Genomic DNA, 20,701 nt, shown 5'->3' with positions numbered 1-20,701 from the left:
CACTTCACTGCAGATGGTACCAAACAGATCCGTTCTTGACATCTTTCATGATGCCTGCCCCCTCCTTCTCATCTCCAGAGAGTGAACTGCTGCTCTGTCCTTTCTCAGGCCCTGACTCCAAAGCTTTGGAGTTGGATTCACCCCCCACAAGGTCCCATTCACCCTCCTCGGCCCCATCTGCTGTCAACTCTGTCACAGGTCAGGGGGCAAACACCTACCCTTTTCCCCTGTCTTTTCCTTTTCCTAATGAGACTTCCTCTTTTCAAACTTGGCCAAGAACCTCTCCTGGCGTCAAGTCCACTGTTTCCTCTGGTTATCCACCTGGTCTCCTAAAACAGAGCTGTGTAACCCTCCAGGGGGGTCGGGGTTGGTAGCCTGAATCTGAGACCAGAAACTCAGGTTCATTCCTGCAGTAAAGGAGCCAGTATGTCCATGCTGGGAGCTTGGGTCCTGAACAGTTGCTCTGTAGAAAATGGACCTGGAAATTGCAGCGAGGAGTTGGCCCTGTGTTGGCATGACAGAGACTGAACCAAAACACATTTTCCACATTGTGTGAGCTCACAAAAGGGGAGCATTGCACTGCTTTCCTTGCTTTTATTCTGGATCCTGGTGAGAAAACGCACGCATGGACTTTATTTAGCAACTCACTCTGCCTCTCCTCTCTATTGAGGTGACCTGGTGCTCCCCTAAAATTCTTCCTTTTGGCTTCTCTTTGCTGGCATAAGGACCGGGAGCTTTGAGGAAAGAAGTCCGGAAGCTCCTAAATAAGGAAACTGTTTTGGTGTCATTGATTTCACTAGGCTGCATTACTTGAACGGGACAGAATTGGGCTGGGAAGACTGAAATCCCACTTCTGTACCTGGATTTGGGCTAAAAAGCCTCATATCTCAACCCTCTAGACAGGGCTCTTGTATTTCCCCTCTACACTTTCTCTAGCAGAAAGGAGAGTGTCTTGGCTGTCCATGGAACACTCTCCACTTCCCTTCTCCACTGGGGCTAAGGAGGGCCGTGTCACTAATAGCTCCAAGAGGAGCCTGCTTACACCTGGCCACGTGGAGACGCTCTGATTCCCTAGGGAACCTCTGGATTCAAATCAACCAAGCATCTGACAACCTCATGGTCCCTCTACCTTCCCTTCCTCCCACAAAGGAGACCCAATCTAGCCACTAGGCCAGCCCATCAGGCTAAGGAAACCAAAAGAACAAAATGCATCTTACTGGGTTGCAGGCCTTAATCTAGCTCTTGCTGAATTATTCAGGGATGGCATTAACTTATATAAATGAGTGTGTTTGACTGATTTTGTGGTTGATGTACAGATAAATTCTAATGAAAGACAGCTACAAGATTTTAAATTATTAATTAGACTGCCACTTAACAAAGCCTATTTGGCACTCTATTTCCTTGCTTAACAAGACAAAAACTTTAAGGTTCTGTATGTGCCCAGAGGCTGTTGATTTGCATTCTGTTTTTATAGCTCTAAAAATGAAACCCATAGATCCTGACCGTAAGCAGGCCGCTTCTTGCAAAGCAAAACCCCCAGCAGGCTGCCCTTCCTTCCTGGATGGTGCTGGGTGGCTTGGGGCCTCGCTTGCCCTGACCGCCTCTCATCTCTGACCAGAGATTTGCTTTTTATATCCCTGGTTCTTCTGGGGTAGGCCAGGAGATGGAAAAGCCAGCAGGGCAGCTGCTGAAGCCTAAAGCTACCAGCGTTGTCAGCAGCAAGATCCACTGAGGACGCAGGGCTATTCTGGTTCACAGAGGTAGGGCTGTGGCCAGTAGAGTCTGTTCATTAAGAGATGCAAGGCAGCACCCCCAGTTCCTGAAATGTCCTGCCTGGGGACAGCACCATGTTAACTGCAATAGGACAACCAGCAATCAGAGGGGCGACCCTTGTGGCCCAATTCCTACTCTCACCTTCTTCCTCCTCTGGGCTTTCTTTGCAGGATGGATAGGGCTTGTGGTCCCCTCTTCTCCCAGGATCTAGGGAGAGCTACTCTTTCTTCATCTTTCAAACCCTTTTCCAAATCATAATTAAACTATGAAACTCCCTCAGAGCCAGGACCCCACACAGGGTTCTGCATCTGATAGGCAGGGAAACTGCAACAACTACCTGAATCCATGCTATGACATTTTTGCCGGGAGCCTTTGGGAACAATTTGAGAAGCAGAAACGTCAAGGGCCACCTCTCTTGGCACTAGCCCCAGTCATATCTTTGTCTCTGGGCACACACCTAGAATGCACACAGAGAATCTGAGTGGCGTGTGTGTGTGCGTGTGTGTGTGCTGGTACGCGCAAAAGAGAACAGTCCTGGGGGCCAGGACCAGGAGCCAACGGAGAAAATTGCCCAGGAAACGACCCAAATAAAAGTCCTTTGCCCACACCGTGTCCCACCAGCAGGCTCCAGGCCACTGGAGCCCAGCCCAGCCCAGCCCAGCAAAGGACTTCTCTGCTCTGCTTCCCTCAGGCCAATCCAGGTGGAAGCCTCTTTGGTTGGTAGAACCTCTCCTGCCAATGAAGCTGTGCAGGAAGGGAAAAATAGCCCAAGTGGCAAACACACGTGACTGCCAAGCCTCCAGTGGTCACCTCTTGGGCAAGGTAAAGAGCCTCCCCCTGGAGAGCGGCCCCCAGAATGCATTGGACTCATCCCAAGCTGGGCCTCTGGCTAGCAAGGATGGGAGAAAAAGGCTCCTGGAGGCTGCTCAAGCCTCCCTGGGCACTTAAACCATATAAATAAAGTGCGTGGGCTGCTTCATGGCTCGTTTTTAACTGTAAACTGCCAAAAGACAAAAGACCAAAAGGGAGATGAGATGTCAGTTCCTCTCTATTATCTCCATCACAGACCTGCAGCCCAGACATGGCGGCCTTTAAAACTGCCTGGGAAGCCTTCCCCACTGGGGCAAGTTTGCACGCTCCTGGCCCAGGCTGCCCAGACCTGGGCCTGCGCTCAGCTGTGTAAAAAAGCATCCTCTCTGTGCAGACACACTCTGGCCAGCACCGCCGGTTGCTGAAAAGGCTTTTAGTCCCTTTCTGCTGGGAAAAGGAACTGGGGTGTATCTGTGAAGTGGTTTCTCCAACCAGCCGCAGAGACTTTTCCCACCCACAGTGAAAGGCAGTCAGCGTTTCCCCACTGCACTGCACCGACCCACGTGGAGGGCACAAGTCACACACAAGTTTGTGGATATTGACACGGTGGGGCAACCGAGACTCCTGGGTCGGCCTGAGACAGCCGGGACCACCACACCGCCTTTACTGCTTCCAGCGCAGGCGCGGTTTCTTCACCTACTTGTCCGACCTGCTTATGGGGTCTCTTCCATCACCCCCACATCTGCTCCTCCCCGCCCATCTCCGGGGTTTGCTTCCCCCTCCTCCGCCACCTCCCCGCTGCCCATTTTCTCCTTCCCGATCCTACTGTGAGGTCAGGATCCTGTGCTTACGACACCTCGGTCTGTTGCCATGGAAACAGGGGCGGATTAAGGCTGGAGCGCGGAGCGCAGGGATCAGGCCCCTCCGCTACCTGAGCACCCGCCTCAGCAGGCTCCCGCAGGGCCCGGGCAGCCAGCCGCAGGCGCCCGCGTCTCGTCAGCCGCTCGGCCCGGGCCAGGGACGAGGGGGTCCCGACGGGGCGCCGCAGCCCACCCGGACCTGGGAAGGGAGAGAGGTAGACGCAGAGGCCCGGGCAGCGGTTGGCGGAGCCCGCGGGCTCACGGCGTGGTCACCTGCCCTCCCTGGGCCCTGGGGACAGCTCCCGACGCGGCAGCCACGTGGGGGCGCGGCGGGACTTCCCCAGCGCCCGCGCCAACTTTGCAGCGCTCAGCTATGAGCCCGACAGCCCGAGGGTCGTCGTGAGGTGGTCGCGGGGCCAGCTCTTAAGTTGAGCCTGGCTCCGGCCGCGCACGCTCCCGGCACGGCCTCGCCGCCTTGCATCCCTCCGCTCCAGGCAGAAGGAAAGTTTGAGGAACCGATCAGCTGGGGCTGGGCTAGCCACCAACCCTCGGCCGCTGGGTGTCCAGAGCCCGCCGCTGAGGACCGCCAAAGCGGGGCTGCAGGGAAGGTGCCCGGGTCCGGGCCCCACCTGGGAACCAGGACGCGCAGTGAGTGAGCGCCCGGGCCGCGCGGTGACTGACCGCCAGATGCACCGGAGCACAGGTTGGACCCGGCCCCGCCAAAGCGGCAGAAGCTGGCGGCGTGTGCCCGCGCAGGGGATGGAGCCTGCAAGTCAAAACTTTATACTGGCAACGTTAAGGTCCCAGGAGGCCGGCTCCTCTTCCATCAGGGGCAGCTCACTGTGGTCTCGAAATGACCTCGCCGAGCCAGATCCCTAGGCCTGGCCGCTTGATCCAGGGAGCAAATCCCGTGTCTCGCTACTGGCCCCAGTCGGGGGCTGAGCTCCTCCAGCAGCACTTCCTCGGCGGGTGCGTCCCCGCAAAGCCCGCCAGACTGCCTAGAGCTGCTTCCCGGGCCCAGAGCCCCGGCGCCTGGCAGCTCTCGGGCGGCTCCCAGGCTTGAGGCTCTGCCCCGTGCGTATGCAACTCCAACTTGCCCCTGCGGCTCCAACTCACCTTTGCGAAGCATGTTGGCCGCGGGGCCGCCACTCGGAGGTCGGCCTAGGCGCGCTCCTTCCCAGGGTCCGGATTCAAATCCTTGGGCGCTGGCTGCAGCTAATCCGAGCGCGTCGAGGCGGGGGCAAGCCGGGGATCCGCTTGTGCCCGGCGGCCCGGCCCCGCAGGGGCATGGTGAGCCCGAGCCCCGCGCCGAGGGCACCGGCGCCCACCAGCAACCGCGGCGCTGCCCGTCAACCCCGGGGCGAGCTGCTTGCTCCGCGGAGCTGGCGGCCTGCTTCTGCAGCCCCGAGCACTTTGCAGGCGGTTTTGAGGGGGGACGCCGCCCCCCGGCCGCCCGGCCGCGGCCCCCTCCTTTCCGCCCCCTCGGGCCGCAGCCGCCGCCGCGGTTGCTGCAAAAGGGCGCTCGCACGCACCGCCAAGCTCCGGGGAAAGCGCCCGGCGCGCGTTTGCAGGACCGTGCGATCGGCGGAGCGGGGCGCCTCCCTTTCTCCCCGCGGCTTCCCCCACCTCTCCTCCCTCCTTCCCTCCCCCGCTCGCTAGCTCCCTCCCTCTCTCTGCTCCCCGCCCCCGCTCACGGAGCGCCTCCCATACAAAATTTATGAAAGTGCTCTCAGCTCGCGGTGCTGAGCGCCGTCCTATTCCCAGGGCAGCGGCGCTCAGCCGTGCGGCGCCGCCTCCCAAGGTGTTTTCGCTGCGCCCGACCCCGGGGACGATCCTCGGCCTGCGGCCGTCCAAGTACCTGCCCCAGTCCCCGGGCCAGTCGTCGGGCCACTCGAGAGCCCCTCCCGGGCCCCGTGGGCTTCCCGGGGCTCGCACCCGCCCCCCCACCCCACCCCCCGCTCGCCCTTCGCGGATGGAGGTCACCGAGAGAGGCAGCTGGAAGCGTGCGCTCTGCCCACCGGCTGGGATGCGAGGACCGCCGCCCAGAGTCCCCGATTACAAGTCCGCACCCCTGCCCATCTCCTCCCTGGCCGGCTCCTCTTCCTCCTCGGAGGCTCGACGGCTCCTCCTTGCCCAGGATAGCTCCGGCAGACCCAGCCGCATCGCATCCCGAGACCCAGGACACTATCCTTTTTGAGGGGTGGTGTGGTGTGCCCCCTGGCTGGTCTACACATCTCAGCAAGCATTGGGGAGGCCCAGTTGCATATTCTAGAGAGGGAAAGACTGATATGGGGCTCAGGCAAGCTATCTCCGCCTGGGAGGGTGGGGGGCTCTGTTCTCCCTCAGCCTACACAGACCCCGCCCGGGGCTTCGTGGAAAATGGAAGAGGCACCGCCTAAAAAGCAGGTCCCACAGGGGACCAGTTGGGCTGAACTTAGAGAAGGTTCAGGCCAGCTGAGTCCTGGGTGGAGGCCGGCACCCCCTACTGGCCTGGGATAAGAGGGGTCCTGGAGGGGGAAAAGAGTGGGCTAAGTCACCCTTTAAAGGCACATTTATTGAGGGTCTGTCATTGTAGAGTACTACTATTTCCCGGGGATTCAGCCAATGAAAAAGGCAAGGTCCCTGCCCTTGTGGAGTTTACAGTTAATAGGGACCAACTGAGGAAAGTCCAGATGAGATGGCGCTTGGAATATGAAACAGCCAGGTGTTGTTCTGGAGCTGATATGGGCAGATCAGGGAAAGCCGCTCCGAGCAGGTGACATCTAAGCAGAGATCTAATTGAAGTGAGCGGGTGAGTAGTGTGATTCCTTGGAGAAAAACTAGTCATGATCGGAAGGTCAAAAAGAAGGCCATTATCATTCATTCACCCATACATGCATTCAACCACACTGAGGCTCTGGGTTTGTGCTACCTACCTAGGCTTGGACTTCCAGAAGTTTATGGCACAGTTGGGGAAGACCCACAAGCTATCCTAGAATGTGACAGGAAGAGATACAGAGAGTGGGAGGGGGCTCTGCTGGCTCTGTAGGGGCGTGGGGGGGAAGACCATCCAGAAAGTCTTCACAGAAGAGATGCCATTGGCCTTGAGGGCTGAATTCATCAGGCTGAGAAGGTGAAAGGCCATCCCAGGCAGGAAAGAATGTGAAAATGCTTGGAGGTGAGAGAGTAACCTTGTTCTGAAGATTAAGAAGATTGGTCGGGGGCTTCCCTGGTGGTGCAGTGGTTGAGAGTCCGCCTGCTGATGCAGGGGGCACGGGTTCGTGCCCCGGTCCGGGAGGATCCCACATGCCGCGGAGCAGCTGGGCCCGTGAGCCATGGCCACTGAGCCTGCGCGTCCGGAGCCTGTGCCCCTCAGCGGGAGAGGCTACAACAGTGAGAGGCCCGCGTACCGCAAAAAAAAAAAAAAAAAAAAAAAAAAAAAGATTGGTCGGGAACTACCATGACAGTCCAGTGGTTAAGAAAGAGCTCGCCTTCCAATGCAGGGGGTGCGGGTGGATCCCTGGTCGGGGAGCTGGGATCCCACGTGCCTCTTGGCCAGGAAGCCAAAATGTGGAACAGAGGCAATATTTAGCAAATTCAATAAAGACTTTAAAAATGGTCAACATCAGGGCTTCCCTGGTGACACAGTGGTTAAGAATCCTCCTGCCAGGGCTTCCCTGGTGGTGCAGTGGTAGGGAGTCTGCCTGCCGATGCAGGGGACACGGGTTCGTGAGGATCCCGCATGCCGCAGAGCGGCTGGGCCCGTGGGCCGTGGCCGCTGGGCCTGCGCGTCCGGAGCCTGTGCTCCGCAGCGGGAGAGGCCGCAGTGGTGAGAGGCCCGCGTACACAAAAAAAAAAAAAAGAAAGAAAAAAGAAAAGAATCCTCCTGCCAATGCAGGGGACATGGGTTGTTTGAGCTCCGGTCCAGGAAGATCCCACATGCTGCAAAGCAACTAAGCTGGTGCGCCACAATTACTCAGCCTGCACTCTAGAGCCCACGAGCCACAACTACTGAAGCCCGCGCACCTAGAGCCCATGTTCTGCAACAAGAGAAGCCACTGCGATAAGAAGCCTGGGCACCACGAGTGCAGCAATGAAGACCCAACGCAGCCATAAATAAATAAATAAATAAACAAATAAATGAATAAATAAAATCTCTATTAAAAATTGTTCCACATCAAAAAAAAAAACTTAAAAAAAAATTGGTCCATCTTGTTGTGGGAAAAGAAGGTAAGGTATTCTCTTAGCCTCCACCAGCTGCAGAGCTGGACTGAGCCACCCCATCTGAGCCCTGCCAGGCAGACAGTAGCTGAACTCGATGCTGAGAGCCGCAGAGGCCCTCCACCAGTAAACCAATGTCAGCGAGGTTGAACCACTTGACCAGCATCTCACAGCAGATCAGCGCCAAAGTGTGGGCCTGAATCAGGGTGTGCTGATCCTCCTTCCACCTCCTCAAGCCGCCTCCCCATGACCCCCTGCCCCACAATCTCCAGTATCTTAGGCAAAGTTGGCTGGGGCTGGGCGAGAGTGTGAGAAGCAGTTATTTCAGTCTTCTGGCTGGGTGCTGTTTTGGAGTCCAGCCAGGGAGTGGGGGCGACCGTGGGTGGGTGTTGTAGTTTAATGTGGGGGGAGCACCGTGCCCGCCTTCTTGTCAGGCAGTAATTACTCAGACTGCTGAGTAACTCTGGCAGGGAGACCCCCATGGACAGATGGAGGTGTTCTCCGCCTAAGTTGAATAACAGCCCCCAATGTCCTGCACTGCAGGGTCTTGGGGGCACATGCTCATTTCCTAATGGGGGCCAGGGCAACTCATTTAGGACAGGGGCTGTGGGGCAATGTTATAAAAGGATGGGGGACTTCTATCACCAGTGGACCCACCTCTGCCTAGGGAAAGGCCCTAAGGGATACGGGGCCTGCTAGGGAGAAGCCATTACTCTGCTGGAGCCAATTTTTCCCCTTGGAACTCACAGCTGCAGCCAGAGCTAAAGCTGCCCACAGGCTGGGCCTTAGTGTCCTGAATGGGGAGGGGCTGGACTCACGGGGTCCCTGGAATTGAGATCCTATACCCTGGGGGTCCAGAGAACCTGAAGGAATGGGAAAGTGCAGGCTGGACTCTTATCAAGCTGATGGGGTGTTCCTTGGACCCATGTTGGCCACATTCCTGTCCAAAGCTGTGATTGTCCTAAGAGCATCAGTTGGTGGTCTGAGGGGCAGAGCACTGACCCCTTCTGGTCCTCCCCTTGGCTGCTCATTCCCAGCCTGCCCAGCCAGCTCTCCTCTCTGGGCAGTCTCCCAGGCAGAGCCTGTCCCTGGCTGCCTGTTTTTCACTTCTCCCTGCACCTTAATTAGGAGTTTCCAAGCAGGGAGGGCCTCCAGGGGAGCCCGAGGCCACAGAGCGCCTTAAAGGGCCAGCTGTGCTCACGTAGAGAGCAGAGAGGAAGATGGTGCCAGAAGGCTGCGTGGGCAAACGGCCCTGGGGGACGATTGCTCTATGGGGCAGACCTTGCTGAAAGCCAGTCCTGCAGTCCTGCTCTTCCAAATGTCAAGGCTGTCTCACTGGCTACCCTGCCTTCTCTTTGGGATTCCAGAAGCTTATGTCACTGATCAGGAGAGAGGCTTCCTAGGCCTGAGGGGCAGCCTACGCAGGGCAAACGTTGGCCAGAATCCCGAAGGTTTAGGCAGTCCAGTCCTTAGACTTCCCCACTCTCCCAGGAAAGCACCTTCAGGCTGGGGGCCTTCCCCTGGTAGCAGTTTATCACAGGTGAACCTTCCACACTGTCGGTTCTAAAGGTGTAAGGGCAACCCAGCGCTCCGGAAACCGGCACCAAGACTCAACTTGGAACTGGTTCGGTGGGTGCCGAGTTCTGTCCTGTCCAAGCAATGGGGTCCCCTGAGGCAGGGAATGCGGCCCCACCCATAGGCATCCAGGTCTTATCAGGAGGGGAGGGAGTGAGGGGAGCTGAAGGAGGACCCTGTGGTGTCCCCATTTACAAGACTCCGCCCGCAGAACTGGGGTAGGGAGTCGGCAAATAGGAGGGCATTTGTCGGGGAGAACCAGGTTCAAACTGCCCGGAAGGGGAGGAGGGGACAGGGTCGCCGGGAGAACGCAACCGCTGTGGCCGCGGACCACTAGGGGCTCCCGAGAGTCTCGACCTTCCCGACTGACCTGGGGGCCCACTCTAGCCCCACCCCTATCTTTCTCCTTCACGGTCCCCGCCCCGCGAATCCCCGCCCCTCGCTGGCCGATCGGCGATCGATCGCACTGTCTGCGCTCTCCTCGTTCTTCTAGCGCTGTCTTTTTGGTCCCAACGTGGGCTAGCTGGTGATGGCGGCGCTGGTTGCGGCCGAGGCCACGGAGTCCGGCAGCCGAAACGGCCCGGGCAGAGGTGGGTGCTATAACGCTGCGGCCTCCGGACCTCGCATCACGGGGTAGGGTCCCCAAGTCAGGGACAGGACCCTTTAATGGCGGCGGCGCGTTTCTCCTCCAGACCCGGAAGGCCTTGCCGTCGCTCGCTCTGGGCGGCTGTCGCTGGAGCCCAGGACGACAGGTCTTTCTTTTGCAGCCTTAGGGCACGATCGGGAGCAGCCCCTCCTAGGAGCTTGTAGTCCTCAAGCCGGAAACGCTACCCCCCCTGCCTTAGCGGGCAGACAGACGCCTGAAGACTCACGGATAAGACATACCCGACGGGGAGGGAAGGAGCCAGGCGCGTTTCCCCGGGCATTCCACAAGTGTGCCTTCGGGGAATGCTTCAGGAAAGATGCACAAGGTTTCATTCACCTGGCACTTATTGAGCGCCCGCTGAATGCCAGGCCTGTGCTAGGTGCAGGGACTGGACTGCAGCCCTGCCCTCAGGGATCTCACAGTCTACCGAGGAATGTTGACGTAAACAGAAGGTTACAGCCAAATGATAAAGAAGGAAGCGCCTACTGGCCCTTGGGACAAATCGAGCTGCTACGACTAGCAGCTCCCACACCCCAACAACCACAAGGGACTTGGGCCTCTGACAGAGGAACTTCTCAGAGGGGCGGGCCCAGAGACGCAGGTGTGTTTCATGGCCTTTGAAACATCTGAACAAGTACCATAGCAGTGGTAACATTCAAATCTGGAGTTAGGGTCCCAAGCCTGCCATTCTAGTTCTCCACTGCACCATCACCATCACCACCCATGCACCAGCCCCCCCTACCCCGCCCCCCCACAGAAGTGTCATGTCTGGCAGGATCCCTGGCAGAAGTTCTGGCAAATAGTACATGCTCAATAAATACTCGCTGAATAAATTCATTTCTCTCCTTGTCACATTCCCAAACTGTCTGGTGCCTAAAGGGATACCAAGGTTGGGCTAAACTGAATTGTGGGGAGAAGGATGCAGATGAAGGGCTGCAGCCTTCCTAAAGGGCTACAATGTTTCTTCTCCTTTAATCAGGGGTTTGTAATTATTTGTGTACCTTCATTTGCCGCCGCTAGACTACTAGCCCCTAAAGGGCAAGGTCACTTTTCTGTCCTTACCTGTTTGCCCACAGTCCTGACTAGAGTGTATTCTTTCCATCCTTCCTGGGGTGGGAAGTGGGGTAGAATGATGGAACTGGGGAATTTGTTAAGTCAGTTAAATGTATGGTGTTTATTTCCGTTTTGAATGAGGAGAGGGAAGACTGCAGGAATTAACCAGTGTAGACATAGTCAGTGGGACTCAAGTAAGGAAGGCACTCTTTTAAATTAGTACTTACAAGAGTTTGCTTATAGATCTCATATCTAGGATCTCAGAACTTCAAGGTGTTCTCAGGGGCTGGGGGGAGAGGGACATTCTCCCAGACTGGTTGGGCTGGCTGGGCTTTGGGGTTTCCTCAGGATTGTTCTCTATCAAGGAGCGGTTGTGTGGACTTTTTTTTCATTTGCCTCTCAATTGAGTCCCCTGGTGTCAGCTTACTCTCCTGAGGTAAGAGATGAGCCACACACTCAAGTCCTTGATTCCCAATAATCTCATAACATGGAAATTAATTATACAGTTTTCCTCCTAGCTTAATGGGTTGTCTTTCCAGCTTCAGGATGAACTCAGTGGGGAAGAAGGCTGGGCCAATCCCCTTGGCATCTAGGATCTGGGCCTTAAACTTGGGTGGTGTTAACAGCTCACTCAGGTCTGGCTGTGGTTTAGGCCAGGCACCAACAAACTCAGGCCTTGCATTCATCCTAGGTCGAGCCCCTCGGGGCCGCCTGGCCAATCAGATACCCCCTGAGATCCTGAACAATCCCCAGCTGCAGGCAGCCATTCAAGTCCTGCCTTCCAACTATAACTTTGAGATTCCCAAGACCATCTGGAGGATCCAACAGGCCCAGGCCAAGAAGGGTGAGTCCATAAGCTTTGAGCGGGGGTGGGGGAGGAGAGGTTGCATGGCCGAGCCAGGGGCAGTGTCCCCGTCCCAGTCTCTTCCCAGCCCTCTGCTCATGTCTCTGCTCTGTCTTGCAGTGGCCTTACAAATGCCTGAAGGCCTCCTCCTCTTCGCCTGTACCATTGTGGATATCTTGGAAAGGTGAGCCTTGGGCCACTGACGAAGCTGAACCAAGACCTTCCCCAGGTCTATTACAGCTCTGCCTGTTGACATCATTTTTTCCTTCTAGACCTCTGCCTTACCGTGTTCCTTCCCACAGCCGTACACACACCAAGGGAAAAACCCCAAACCAAACTCCAAGCCTGCTGCAATCCCTGCTTGTCTCTATACATCTCCCCTTCCCTAAAAGAAATTTGGAGGGAGAAATGAGTCAATTCCAGTATCTTCAAAGGTGGGCCCACAGCAGGTGGTGGAGCCTGAGGAAGAAGCTAAGAGTCCTCAGACTTGACCCTGCAGTGGGCTGGGTGGTCAGCATGGGGTCTGGCTTGGGGGAAACTTTTTCTATGGCACATTTGCAGGAGTGAGGCAGAGGGGCTTGGCAGAGAGAGAAGCTCATGGGAGATGGTATTCAGTTCCTCTACCTTCCTCATCTAAGTTTCTTCAATACAATGAGCCATCCTTGGGAGGGGGGTGAGTGCTCAGCCATCTGGAACCAGCACAGGAACAGGGAGGGCGAAAGAAGAAAGGGGAGGTCACCTCGTGAGGGAACCTCCCACTTCTCTGCTGCTGCCCTGCCCCCACCCTGCTCCTCACCCTGCAGCCACAGACTCACTTCCCTGCTCCCACCCTCTTGCCCCTTGGGGATGCTCTCCGGGGCTCGGGCCAATTTGCATACATTTTAATCTATAAAAAATTAAGTGCTCTGGCTGACTCAGAAGCCTGGGCTGCATTCTAAGGAGCTGAATTATCTGCTTCTGTGCACAGCCTGATTTGGGGAGCGCGGGGAGCTGCCTGGCAGCAGCTCAGCTTTTTGCACCACACCCCCAGGAGAGGAATGGGGAGACCCCCTGACACTGAGCCAGACTCCATTCCCCAGGGGTGGGTCTCAGGGAAGAGCTAGTCCTCTGGCCCCATTCCTGTGGTGAGTTGAGGGAGAGTGGGGTCTTCCCCAGCCACCCCATCCCCCAGTGATTCAGGCCTGGCAGCAGATCCCATGGCAATGTGCTGGCCAGAGCCCACTCTTCCTGATGCATGAGGTGTGTGGGTGGCGCCATGTGCTGCGGAGGAGCTGTCCATGGGTCCCCCCATCCCGGGCACAGAGGACCCTGACTAAGGGTGGGGAGGTAGCAGGGGGTCTGGGCGACGGGGAGGCTATGTGTATCCACACACGCGTGCCCACACATGTCACGGAGCCAGGGTGTGGGAGTGGGTGTCTTCGCCCCTGTGTGCATGCTCATTGCTCTGGGTGGGAGGAGTTGGGGCGGCGGAGGTCTGTGTTTGACCTCCTGTATGCCAGGCTGAGGGTTGGGGGTCCCTCTTGCAGTCTGAGCCTGGGCAGAGGAATAAGGATGCTCCAGAGTCCGTCCTCATGCAGCTACGGTTCCGGGAGCTGCTGCCAGGCCTGGGGGAGGTGGCAGCTGGGCCCCTCCTACTCTGTTGGCAGAAGTAGCAGCTGCCAACCCAAGGGATCGGGAGAGGCAGGGAGAGCGGAGCTGGGCCCTGAGATACCTCCACAGTTAGGTTCTCTGCTACCTCCTGCGTCACCGTGCCGTTGTCCCCACCCCGACAGGTTCGCGGAGGCCGAAGTGATGGTGATGGGCGATGTGACCTACGGGGCTTGCTGCGTGGACGACTTTTCCGCAAGGGCCCTGGGAGCTGACTTCCTGGTGCACTATGGCCACAGCTGCCTGGGTACGGCAGGCCAGGACACCCAGACCCCGGCAGGGAGGTGGGACTGCACGCTCATCTCCATCACAGTGCCTTGTCCTGCTTGTATGCACAAGGTCCCTCCCCGTTTCTGGGATGGCCTTGGCCTTCCTGCACTGCAGGTGGATCTTTTCCTTTGGATTTGGTTGCCTTGGAAACCATGCTGCTGTCCCAGATGCGGGTGTTTGAAAGGCTGTTGGTGGTAGAGCAGGCTGGGCCCCCAGCCGAGTGACAGAGATGGAGCTTCTAAAAGACCTGTGACAGCACCCTCCCCACCTCCCCCAACCCCTCCCTCTAACCCTCAGGCTAAAGCCACTGGTCCGGGCTACTCAGAAACCTTGGCCCGGGCCAGGCCCTCTGCCTCTCCTGCCTTCCCAAACAGTCTCCTGAACTCTTCCCTCCTCTCAGTTCCCATGGACACCTCGGCCCAGGACTTCCGGGTGCTGTATGTCTTTGTGGACATCCGGATAGACACTACCCACCTGCTGGACTCTATCCGCCTCACCTTTCCCCCAGCCAGTGCCCTTGCGCTGGTCAGCACCATTCAGTTTGTGTCAACTTTGCAGGTAAGTGGGCAGACAGTGGCCAGTCTCCAGGCTCTTCCTGGATGCCCATGGCAGGTCCTCCAGGCTGGTCCTGTGGCCCTGCCTCTCCTTCCCCATCCACTTGCTTCCCTTCCCTACAGGCAGCTGCCCAAGAGCTGAAAGCTGAGTATCGTGTGAGTGTCCCACAGTGCAAGCCTCTGTCCCCTGGGGAGATCCTGGGCTGCACGTCCCCCCGTCTACCCAAGGAGGTGGAGGCTGTTGTGTAAGTGAAAAATGGGGTGCCAGTCATAGAGACATAAGAAATGTACCTTAGGAGGGAGCTGAGGTTCATCATCCTGGAAAGGAAACTGAGTCTAAAGCTCCTTAGCCATTCACTCAAGGTCACCTTGCAAGAAGGGGACCAAATAGGGTTTCAGGTTTCCTATCTCCCTCTCCAGTGCTCTGTCCAACATCCCGAAGGCTATGCCCAGGGTGGAGCAGGAATCAGGGCCTGATGGGGGGATGAGGGTGGGCTAGAAATGGTGGGAATATAATTGGAGAAGATGGATGGGCACGCCCAGGCTGCAGCCCCATTAATTTAGCATCCGGACAGCTAACAAGCAGGAGCAGCATGTCTCCTGCTGCCTAATTATTTTAGGTAATGGAAATGCTTAATGTTGTGTGAACGCAGCCAGCCCCAGAGCCGACAGCTCCCCCGGCTAAGACTGGGGAGGGGAGCCCCATTCCCAGCTAATGGCAGGGAAGGAGGGAGGGGCACTCCCCTGACTCAGGCCCACATCAGGGCCTTCCGCAGCCCAGACCTGGCAGCCCTGCTCCCTGAGGGGCATTCCCCCTGTGCCTGTGCCTGCATAACTCTGAGCTCGTAGATGCCTACCCCTGGGGGCGTCATGGTGCGTGTTGGAAGGAGGGACACCCTGAGTGTTGGCCATTCATCAAAATTTGGTGTGATCTCCAAGACAGAAGGAGCCGCCATGCAGATTGTCTTCCATGCTCTGGCCTCTCCATGGTTTGGGAAGGTACTGTTAGGGACAGCATCTCCTAGGCATGCTTGGTACAGCCTGATGAGTAAGCCTAGAATCAAGTCCCAGATATACTGCTTAATAGCTGTGTGACTTTGGACAAATTTCTTAACATCCCTGAACCTCACCTGTATCTTTTGTGAAATGGGGATACTACAGGTAGCAGCTTGGAGGATTACCTGATAGGACTGAGTGAAGTCATACATGTCAGGTGTTTAGCCCAGGCCTGGTACATGGAAGGCACAAGCCCAGTAAACAGTGGCTGTTAATACAACTCAGTAACTGGACCCAAGAGCTAGTTTGGGCAGAGAGTAGCCAGTATATACCCTGAAAGCTCATTTATGGCATAGATGACACCCTGAACACTACTTCCCACATCTATATTGAGTTAGGTGAGGGAGACTCTGTCCCTCCACCTCCAAGTTAGGATCTAGATCTAGAGCCTTACCATGGCCTTGGCTGTCCCTTTACTCTTCCCCAAGAAGGTCGGGGTGGGGAGAGGTGCAGTTCTTAGATTCTGCATTACATAGCTAGAGGGGCCTTAATGGTCATCCAACTCAAACTTATTTTACATGTGAAAAAACCAGGACGGGGTCTTCCCTGGTGGCGCAGTGGTTAAGAATCCACCTGCCAGCGCAGGGGACACGGGTTCCATCCCTGGTCCAGGAAGATCCCACATGGGGTGGAGCAACTAAGCCCGTGCGCCACAACTACCGAAGCCCACGTGCCTAGAGCCCGTGCTCCGCAACAAGAGAAGCCATCTCAATGAGAAGCCCGTGCACCACAACGAAGAGTAGATCCCACTCGCCGCAACTAGAGAAAGCCAGCGCGCAGCAACGAAGACCCAATGCAGCCAAAAAAAAACCAAAAACAAAACAGGGTGGGTGGGGTGGGGTGAGGGGGGTGGTGTGTGTGAAATGATGCTTTGTCCCAGTTCACATACACAGCAGCATAGCCAAGGACTCAGTCCTCTGGGCCTCCGAGCCAGTGCCTGCTTCTTCTGGTGCCCCACCCCACACTTACTGTCCCCTTTCTCCCCCCTGCAGATATCTTGGAGATGGCCGCTTCCATCTGGAGTCTGTCATGATTGCCAACCCCAGTGTCCCCGCTTATCGGTATGGACTGAGCTGGGCTGACCAGCTGGGAAGGGGGTGGGGTTCCCTGCCACTGAAACCCTCAGTCAGCCCAAACTTCCTCATCCCTTGGCCACTTAACAGCCCCTGGCCCTAAGGATCTGAGGCACTTGGGTTCTGAATCTGGGTATCAGGAGAAGGGTTGCTGCTGCCCAGCACCTACCCATCCCCTGGAATCACACCTGGATCCTAGACCCCTCTCCTGCTCTCGCCTGCTCGAGTTGTGGAACTGAGCTTCCCAACGACAATCTCTGTTCTTGCCTCTGTTCTTAAGTGCCTGCATGGAGCCTGAGGGTTCAGGAGACCAAGGGGCCGGGTCGGGGAGCTGTGTATATAGCACAAATCCTGTAAGTGGCTGTCACTGTGACCATGACAGCTTCTTTTCCAGATACGACCCGTACAGCAAAGTCCTGTCCAGAGAGCACTATGACCACCAGCGCATGCAGGCCAACCGCCAAGAAGCCATAGCCACTGCGTGCTCAGCTAAATCCTGGGGTCTCATCCTGGGCACTTTGGGCCGCCAGGGCAGTCCCAAGATTCTGGAGGTCAGAGGGCTCGGGATGGCCTCTGGAAAAGAGGACTAACTGGGAACCGAGCTGGGAAAAGCAGTAGCCTAAGGGATTTAGCTTTGGCTGCTTGATCGTGGGGACCCCAGCTCTGCCTCCCTCTCCCAACAGCACCTGGAATCTCGGCTCCGAGCCTTGGGACTTCCCTTCGTGAGGCTGCTGCTCTCTGAGATCTTCCCCAGCAAGCTTAGCCTTCTTCCTGAGGTGGATGTGTACGTTTCCCCACCTTTCCTGTCTAGCTATGACTCTGTCTAAAACTTAGAATCTGGGTCCTGCCCAGCACCTATTGAAGGCTGGAGTCGGTGCTTCCATGATCATGAAATTTTAGTGTTTACAGAGCACTCGTCCAGCAGGGACTACCTTTGGCTGTGGGTCTTCCCTACTTTGTCTGGCTTGGGGGCTCACAGGCAACGGCAGCATCATAGTCATTCTGCGTGAGATGAGTTGGAGGGGTGGTTGGCACCTGCACTGTACCAGGCACTAAATTTGATTCTGGGGATACTATTGCAAATGAGCTGCCCAGGCCCTCCCTTCAGAAAGCTCATAGTCAGTGGAGGAAACAGGAGAAAACAAGCAACACCATAGTGTTATTCTTTTTTTAAAAAAAAATTAAGTTTATTTATTTTTGGCTGTGTTGGGTCTTCGTTGCTGGGCGTGGGCTTTTTCTAGTCTCGGCGAACAGGGGCTACTCTTTGCGGTGCAGTGGCTTCTCGTTGCGGAGCACGGGCTCTAGGCACACGGGCTTCAGTAGTTGTGGCTCGTGGGCTCTAGAGTGCAGGCTTAGTAATTGTGGCGCACAGCCTGAGCTGCTCCGCAGCATGTGGGATCTTCCCGGACCAGGGCTCGAACCCGTGTCCCCTGCATTGGCAGGCGGATTCTTAACCACTGTGCCACCAGGGAAGTCCCTATCGTGTTATTCTAAACAGCAGTAGGCGACAGTCTTTACTTTAGTAAGCACGCATTGGCTGTGTTGGGGACACAGCCATGTTCTTCAGCATGCTGCCCAGGAACAGGGGGTACCCCCCCTTGGATCTGACGTGACTTCCCCTCCCAGGTGGGTGCAGGTGGCATGTCCACGCCTCTCCATTGACTGGGGCACAGCCTTCCCCAAGCCGCTGCTCACACCCTATGAGGTAACACCACGTTTTGAAAATCCCTGGGAGAGAGTGGGCTTTGCTCCTAGTTCTGTATGGGAAGGGATCCGAAGTGGGGTGGGTGGGCAGCACTTAGTTACAGCTGAGCCAGTTCCTAGCTGTGTGCCCTTGGAAGTCCCTTCACCTCTCTGAACCTCACATTTCCTCTCTGTACTATAGGGATATAGTAGGACCTTCGTAGGCCGTCGTGAGGGCAGAATTAAATAATCCTGCGTAGAAAAATGTTGGCAGATGTTACTGTCCGGTGTTTCTCCTCTAGGCGGCAGTGGCCCTGAGGGACATTTCCTGGCAGCAGCCCTACCCTATGGACTTCTACGCCGGCAGCTCCTTGGGGCCGTGGACGGTGAACCACGGGCGGGATCGGCTGCTCCAGCACCCGGGCCGGCCGGCGCTGGGGAAGGTAGGAAGGAACCTCAAGGAGGGCGGAGAGGTTTGGGCGCGGCCAGACATTGGCCGCCTCCTTGGTGACGCGAGCCGAGCCCGCCGCCCTGCGGCCGCTACGGGAAATGCGTGTCAGCGGGGTGGGGAACGTCGCGGAAGCGGGACCGTGACCAAAGTCGGCCCCCTCAGGTTCAGGAGAGGCCCGCGCGCCCCTTTCCAGCCGTGGCTTGCGAGGCTTGCAGCTGCAGAGACGAGGAGGTCGCGCCGCTAGCTCCCTGAAACGCTCCTTGGTCCCAGGTATCAGCCCCAGCTCTGGCCGGGCCGCACCCTCTCCGTTGTCATGGCAACGCCCACTCTCTCTGAGGCCCGCCTCCAGGGTGGTGCCGACATTGGGTCCCGCCCCGTTATGTTCAACTTCCGCTCGGGGAAAGACCGCTTCCGGTGCCTGTGGCGCTCGCCCAGAATCATGGCTACGTCTCCGCCTCTGCGGGTCTTGTGTCTGGCGGGTTTTCGGCAGAGCGAGCGGGGCTTCCGCGAGAAGACTGGAGCGCTGCGGAAGGCGCTGCGCGGCCGCGCAGAGCTCGTGTGCCTCAGCGGCCCGCACCCGGTCGCGGACGCAGCGGGCCCTGAGGGCGCCGGGCCGGACCCCGGTGAGATGAGCCCTGCCCGGAAATGCGCTCAGAGTCTTCTCTGTCTTGCCTCGTCCCCGTAACGCCTGCCTGCACGCAGCCACCCTGCCCCTCCCCTCATTCTGCCTATGCCCTGTATTCCTCCCACCCCAGCGCCTCGCTCAAATTCTAGCCTCGTCCTCCCAGACTTCCACCTTGTCTCCTCTCCAGGTCAGTCTGTTCCCCGCCTCATTTTCCCCAGTCTTTCTTCTCTCCTCAGCCTCCTCTCTTTCCCTCACTCCCTTTCTCATTTCTCTCCCACTGGATTTCCCCTTGTCCTAACTCTGAACTTTCTCCCTCATCGCTGTAGGGCCCTGCCCTCCGGAGGAGCAACCTCGAGGCTGGTGGTTTTCCAAACAGGAGGCAGACGTTTTCTCGGCACTGGAAGAGCCCACGGTGTGCAGAGGTCTGGAGGAAGCCCTGGGAACGGTGGCACAGGCACTGAGCAAGCTGGGGCCTTTCGATGGGATCCTTGGTTTCAGCCAGGGGGCCGCGCTAGCAGCCCTTGTGTGTGCCCTTGGCCAAGCCGGCGATCCCCGCTTCCCTTTGCTCAGGTTTATCATCCTGGTATCTGGTTTCTGTCCCCGGGGCCTTGGCCTCAAGGAAGCCATCCTGCAGGGCCCCTTGTCACTGCCTTCCCTCCATGTTTTTGGGGACACCGACCGCGTCATTCCCTGTCAGGAGAGTATGCAACTGTGTAGCCGATTCGCTGGAGCCATCGCCCTCACCCACTCTGGTGGCCACTTCATTCCGGCAGCCGCGCCCCAGCGCCAGGCCTACCTCCAGTTCTTGGACCAGTTTGCAGAGTGAAAGATCAACAAATGCCTTTGCCTCTGCATTCCCTGTCCACCCCCCACCCCCTAATGGGGACACATGACCTTGATGCAGCCTCTGTAATCCCTGTTCTCCCCTTCTTTCCCCTACTGTGATCTCAAGAGACAAATATCAATACTTAAGACTCAAATTATATAAGCCCAGCTCTGCACTCAAGAAAAAGAGGATTAGGAGGCCTAATGGACTTTGACCATGGCATCTGATATTCAAATATGAAAAAGGTCAGTGGAGCCCTGGATGAGTGGAGGGTAACACGGAAAGCAGAGACTGGCAGCACTGTGACTGCCGCACAATAAAGTGGTGATTTGGATTTTGAGCATCTTTCCCCTGGTATACACAGGAAAACTCATTTTATTAAAAAAAAAAAAAAAAAGTGGATTCCTGGCCATCCACACAGCCTCCAGGGCAGCAGCAAGCAGGGAGGTGTTTCCAGTTATGAACCCTCAGGACAAGCTCATGCATGTGTGCACGCAGACACTTACACATTGCTGGTGAAGTCTTAAGTCCCAACCTGAAAGAAAGGAGGCCTCCCTGAAGCAGGGAAGAATTTACATCTGAGAAGTTTGGGGAAGAGATCAATTGGCAGGGCTCTGCCTGGGCCATACTGAGTTTTGGCTTCCTCCATCCTGATCCCTAAGAGTTGTGTGTTGGCCTGTCAAAACCTGGCTTCAGGGCTTCCCTGGTGGCGCAGTGGTTGAGAGTCCGCCTGCCGATGCAGGGGACACGGGTTC

At 56.9% G+C, this 20,701-nt stretch overlaps 4 protein-coding genes across 6 annotated transcripts in view; 3 read left to right on the top strand and 1 right to left on the bottom strand.

Annotated features, from left to right (window-relative positions):
- The window catches only part of RTN4RL1 (reticulon 4 receptor like 1), a 67,565-nt gene extending 62,987 nt beyond the window's left edge, over positions 1 to 4,578 (bottom strand). Inside the window, exon 1 of the mRNA XM_024127782.2 lies at positions 4,560 to 4,578. Coding sequence (XP_023983550.2) covers positions 4,560 to 4,572 — 13 coding nt within the window. The 5' untranslated portion in view covers positions 4,573 to 4,578. The remainder of the gene's footprint in view (positions 1 to 4,559) is intronic.
- On the top strand, positions 4,571 to 5,640 carry LOC112065985 (basic salivary proline-rich protein 1-like). The gene is made up of 2 exons (XM_024127780.1): positions 4,571 to 5,018; positions 5,213 to 5,640. Exons 1-2 carry the CDS (start codon positions 4,571 to 4,573, stop codon positions 5,638 to 5,640), a joined length of 876 nt encoding a protein of 291 aa, XP_023983548.1.
- A 4,057-nt stretch (positions 5,641 to 9,697) lies between these two features.
- On the top strand, positions 9,698 to 19,559 carry DPH1 (diphthamide biosynthesis 1). 3 transcript variants are annotated; one of them, XM_007123523.4, is made up of 13 exons: positions 9,698 to 9,808; positions 11,609 to 11,761; positions 11,882 to 11,945; positions 13,534 to 13,655; positions 14,079 to 14,236; positions 14,356 to 14,477; positions 16,281 to 16,349; positions 16,756 to 16,912; positions 17,045 to 17,145; positions 17,988 to 18,066; positions 18,347 to 18,487; positions 18,658 to 18,765; positions 19,447 to 19,559. In XM_007123523.4, exons 1-12 carry the CDS (start codon positions 9,748 to 9,750, stop codon positions 18,745 to 18,747), a joined length of 1,317 nt encoding a protein of 438 aa, XP_007123585.2. In that variant the 5' UTR covers positions 9,698 to 9,747; the 3' UTR covers positions 18,748 to 18,765; positions 19,447 to 19,559. The 3 variants fall into 3 exon arrangements, with proteins under 3 accessions (XP_007123585.2, XP_007123584.2, XP_054938253.1); XM_007123522.4 differs by having other exon boundaries at positions 9,711 to 9,808; positions 11,591 to 11,761; XM_055082278.1 differs by lacking the exon at positions 9,698 to 9,808 and having other exon boundaries at positions 11,283 to 11,761.
- On the top strand, positions 18,779 to 20,685 carry OVCA2 (OVCA2 serine hydrolase domain containing). The gene is made up of 2 exons (XM_007123524.4): positions 18,779 to 19,118; positions 19,447 to 20,685. Exons 1-2 carry the CDS (start codon positions 18,809 to 18,811, stop codon positions 19,944 to 19,946), a joined length of 810 nt encoding a protein of 269 aa, XP_007123586.1. The 5' UTR covers positions 18,779 to 18,808; the 3' UTR covers positions 19,947 to 20,685.
- The last annotated feature ends 16 nt before the right edge of the window (positions 20,686 to 20,701 follow it).

The sequence above is a fragment of the Physeter macrocephalus genome, unplaced genomic scaffold (genome assembly GCF_002837175.3).
Source record: "Physeter macrocephalus isolate SW-GA unplaced genomic scaffold, ASM283717v5 random_56, whole genome shotgun sequence".
Taxonomy (NCBI): Eukaryota; Metazoa; Chordata; class Mammalia; order Artiodactyla; family Physeteridae; genus Physeter; species Physeter macrocephalus.
The sequence above is the reverse complement of the archived record's forward strand: the minus strand, read 5'-3'. Positions and strand labels throughout refer to the sequence as shown.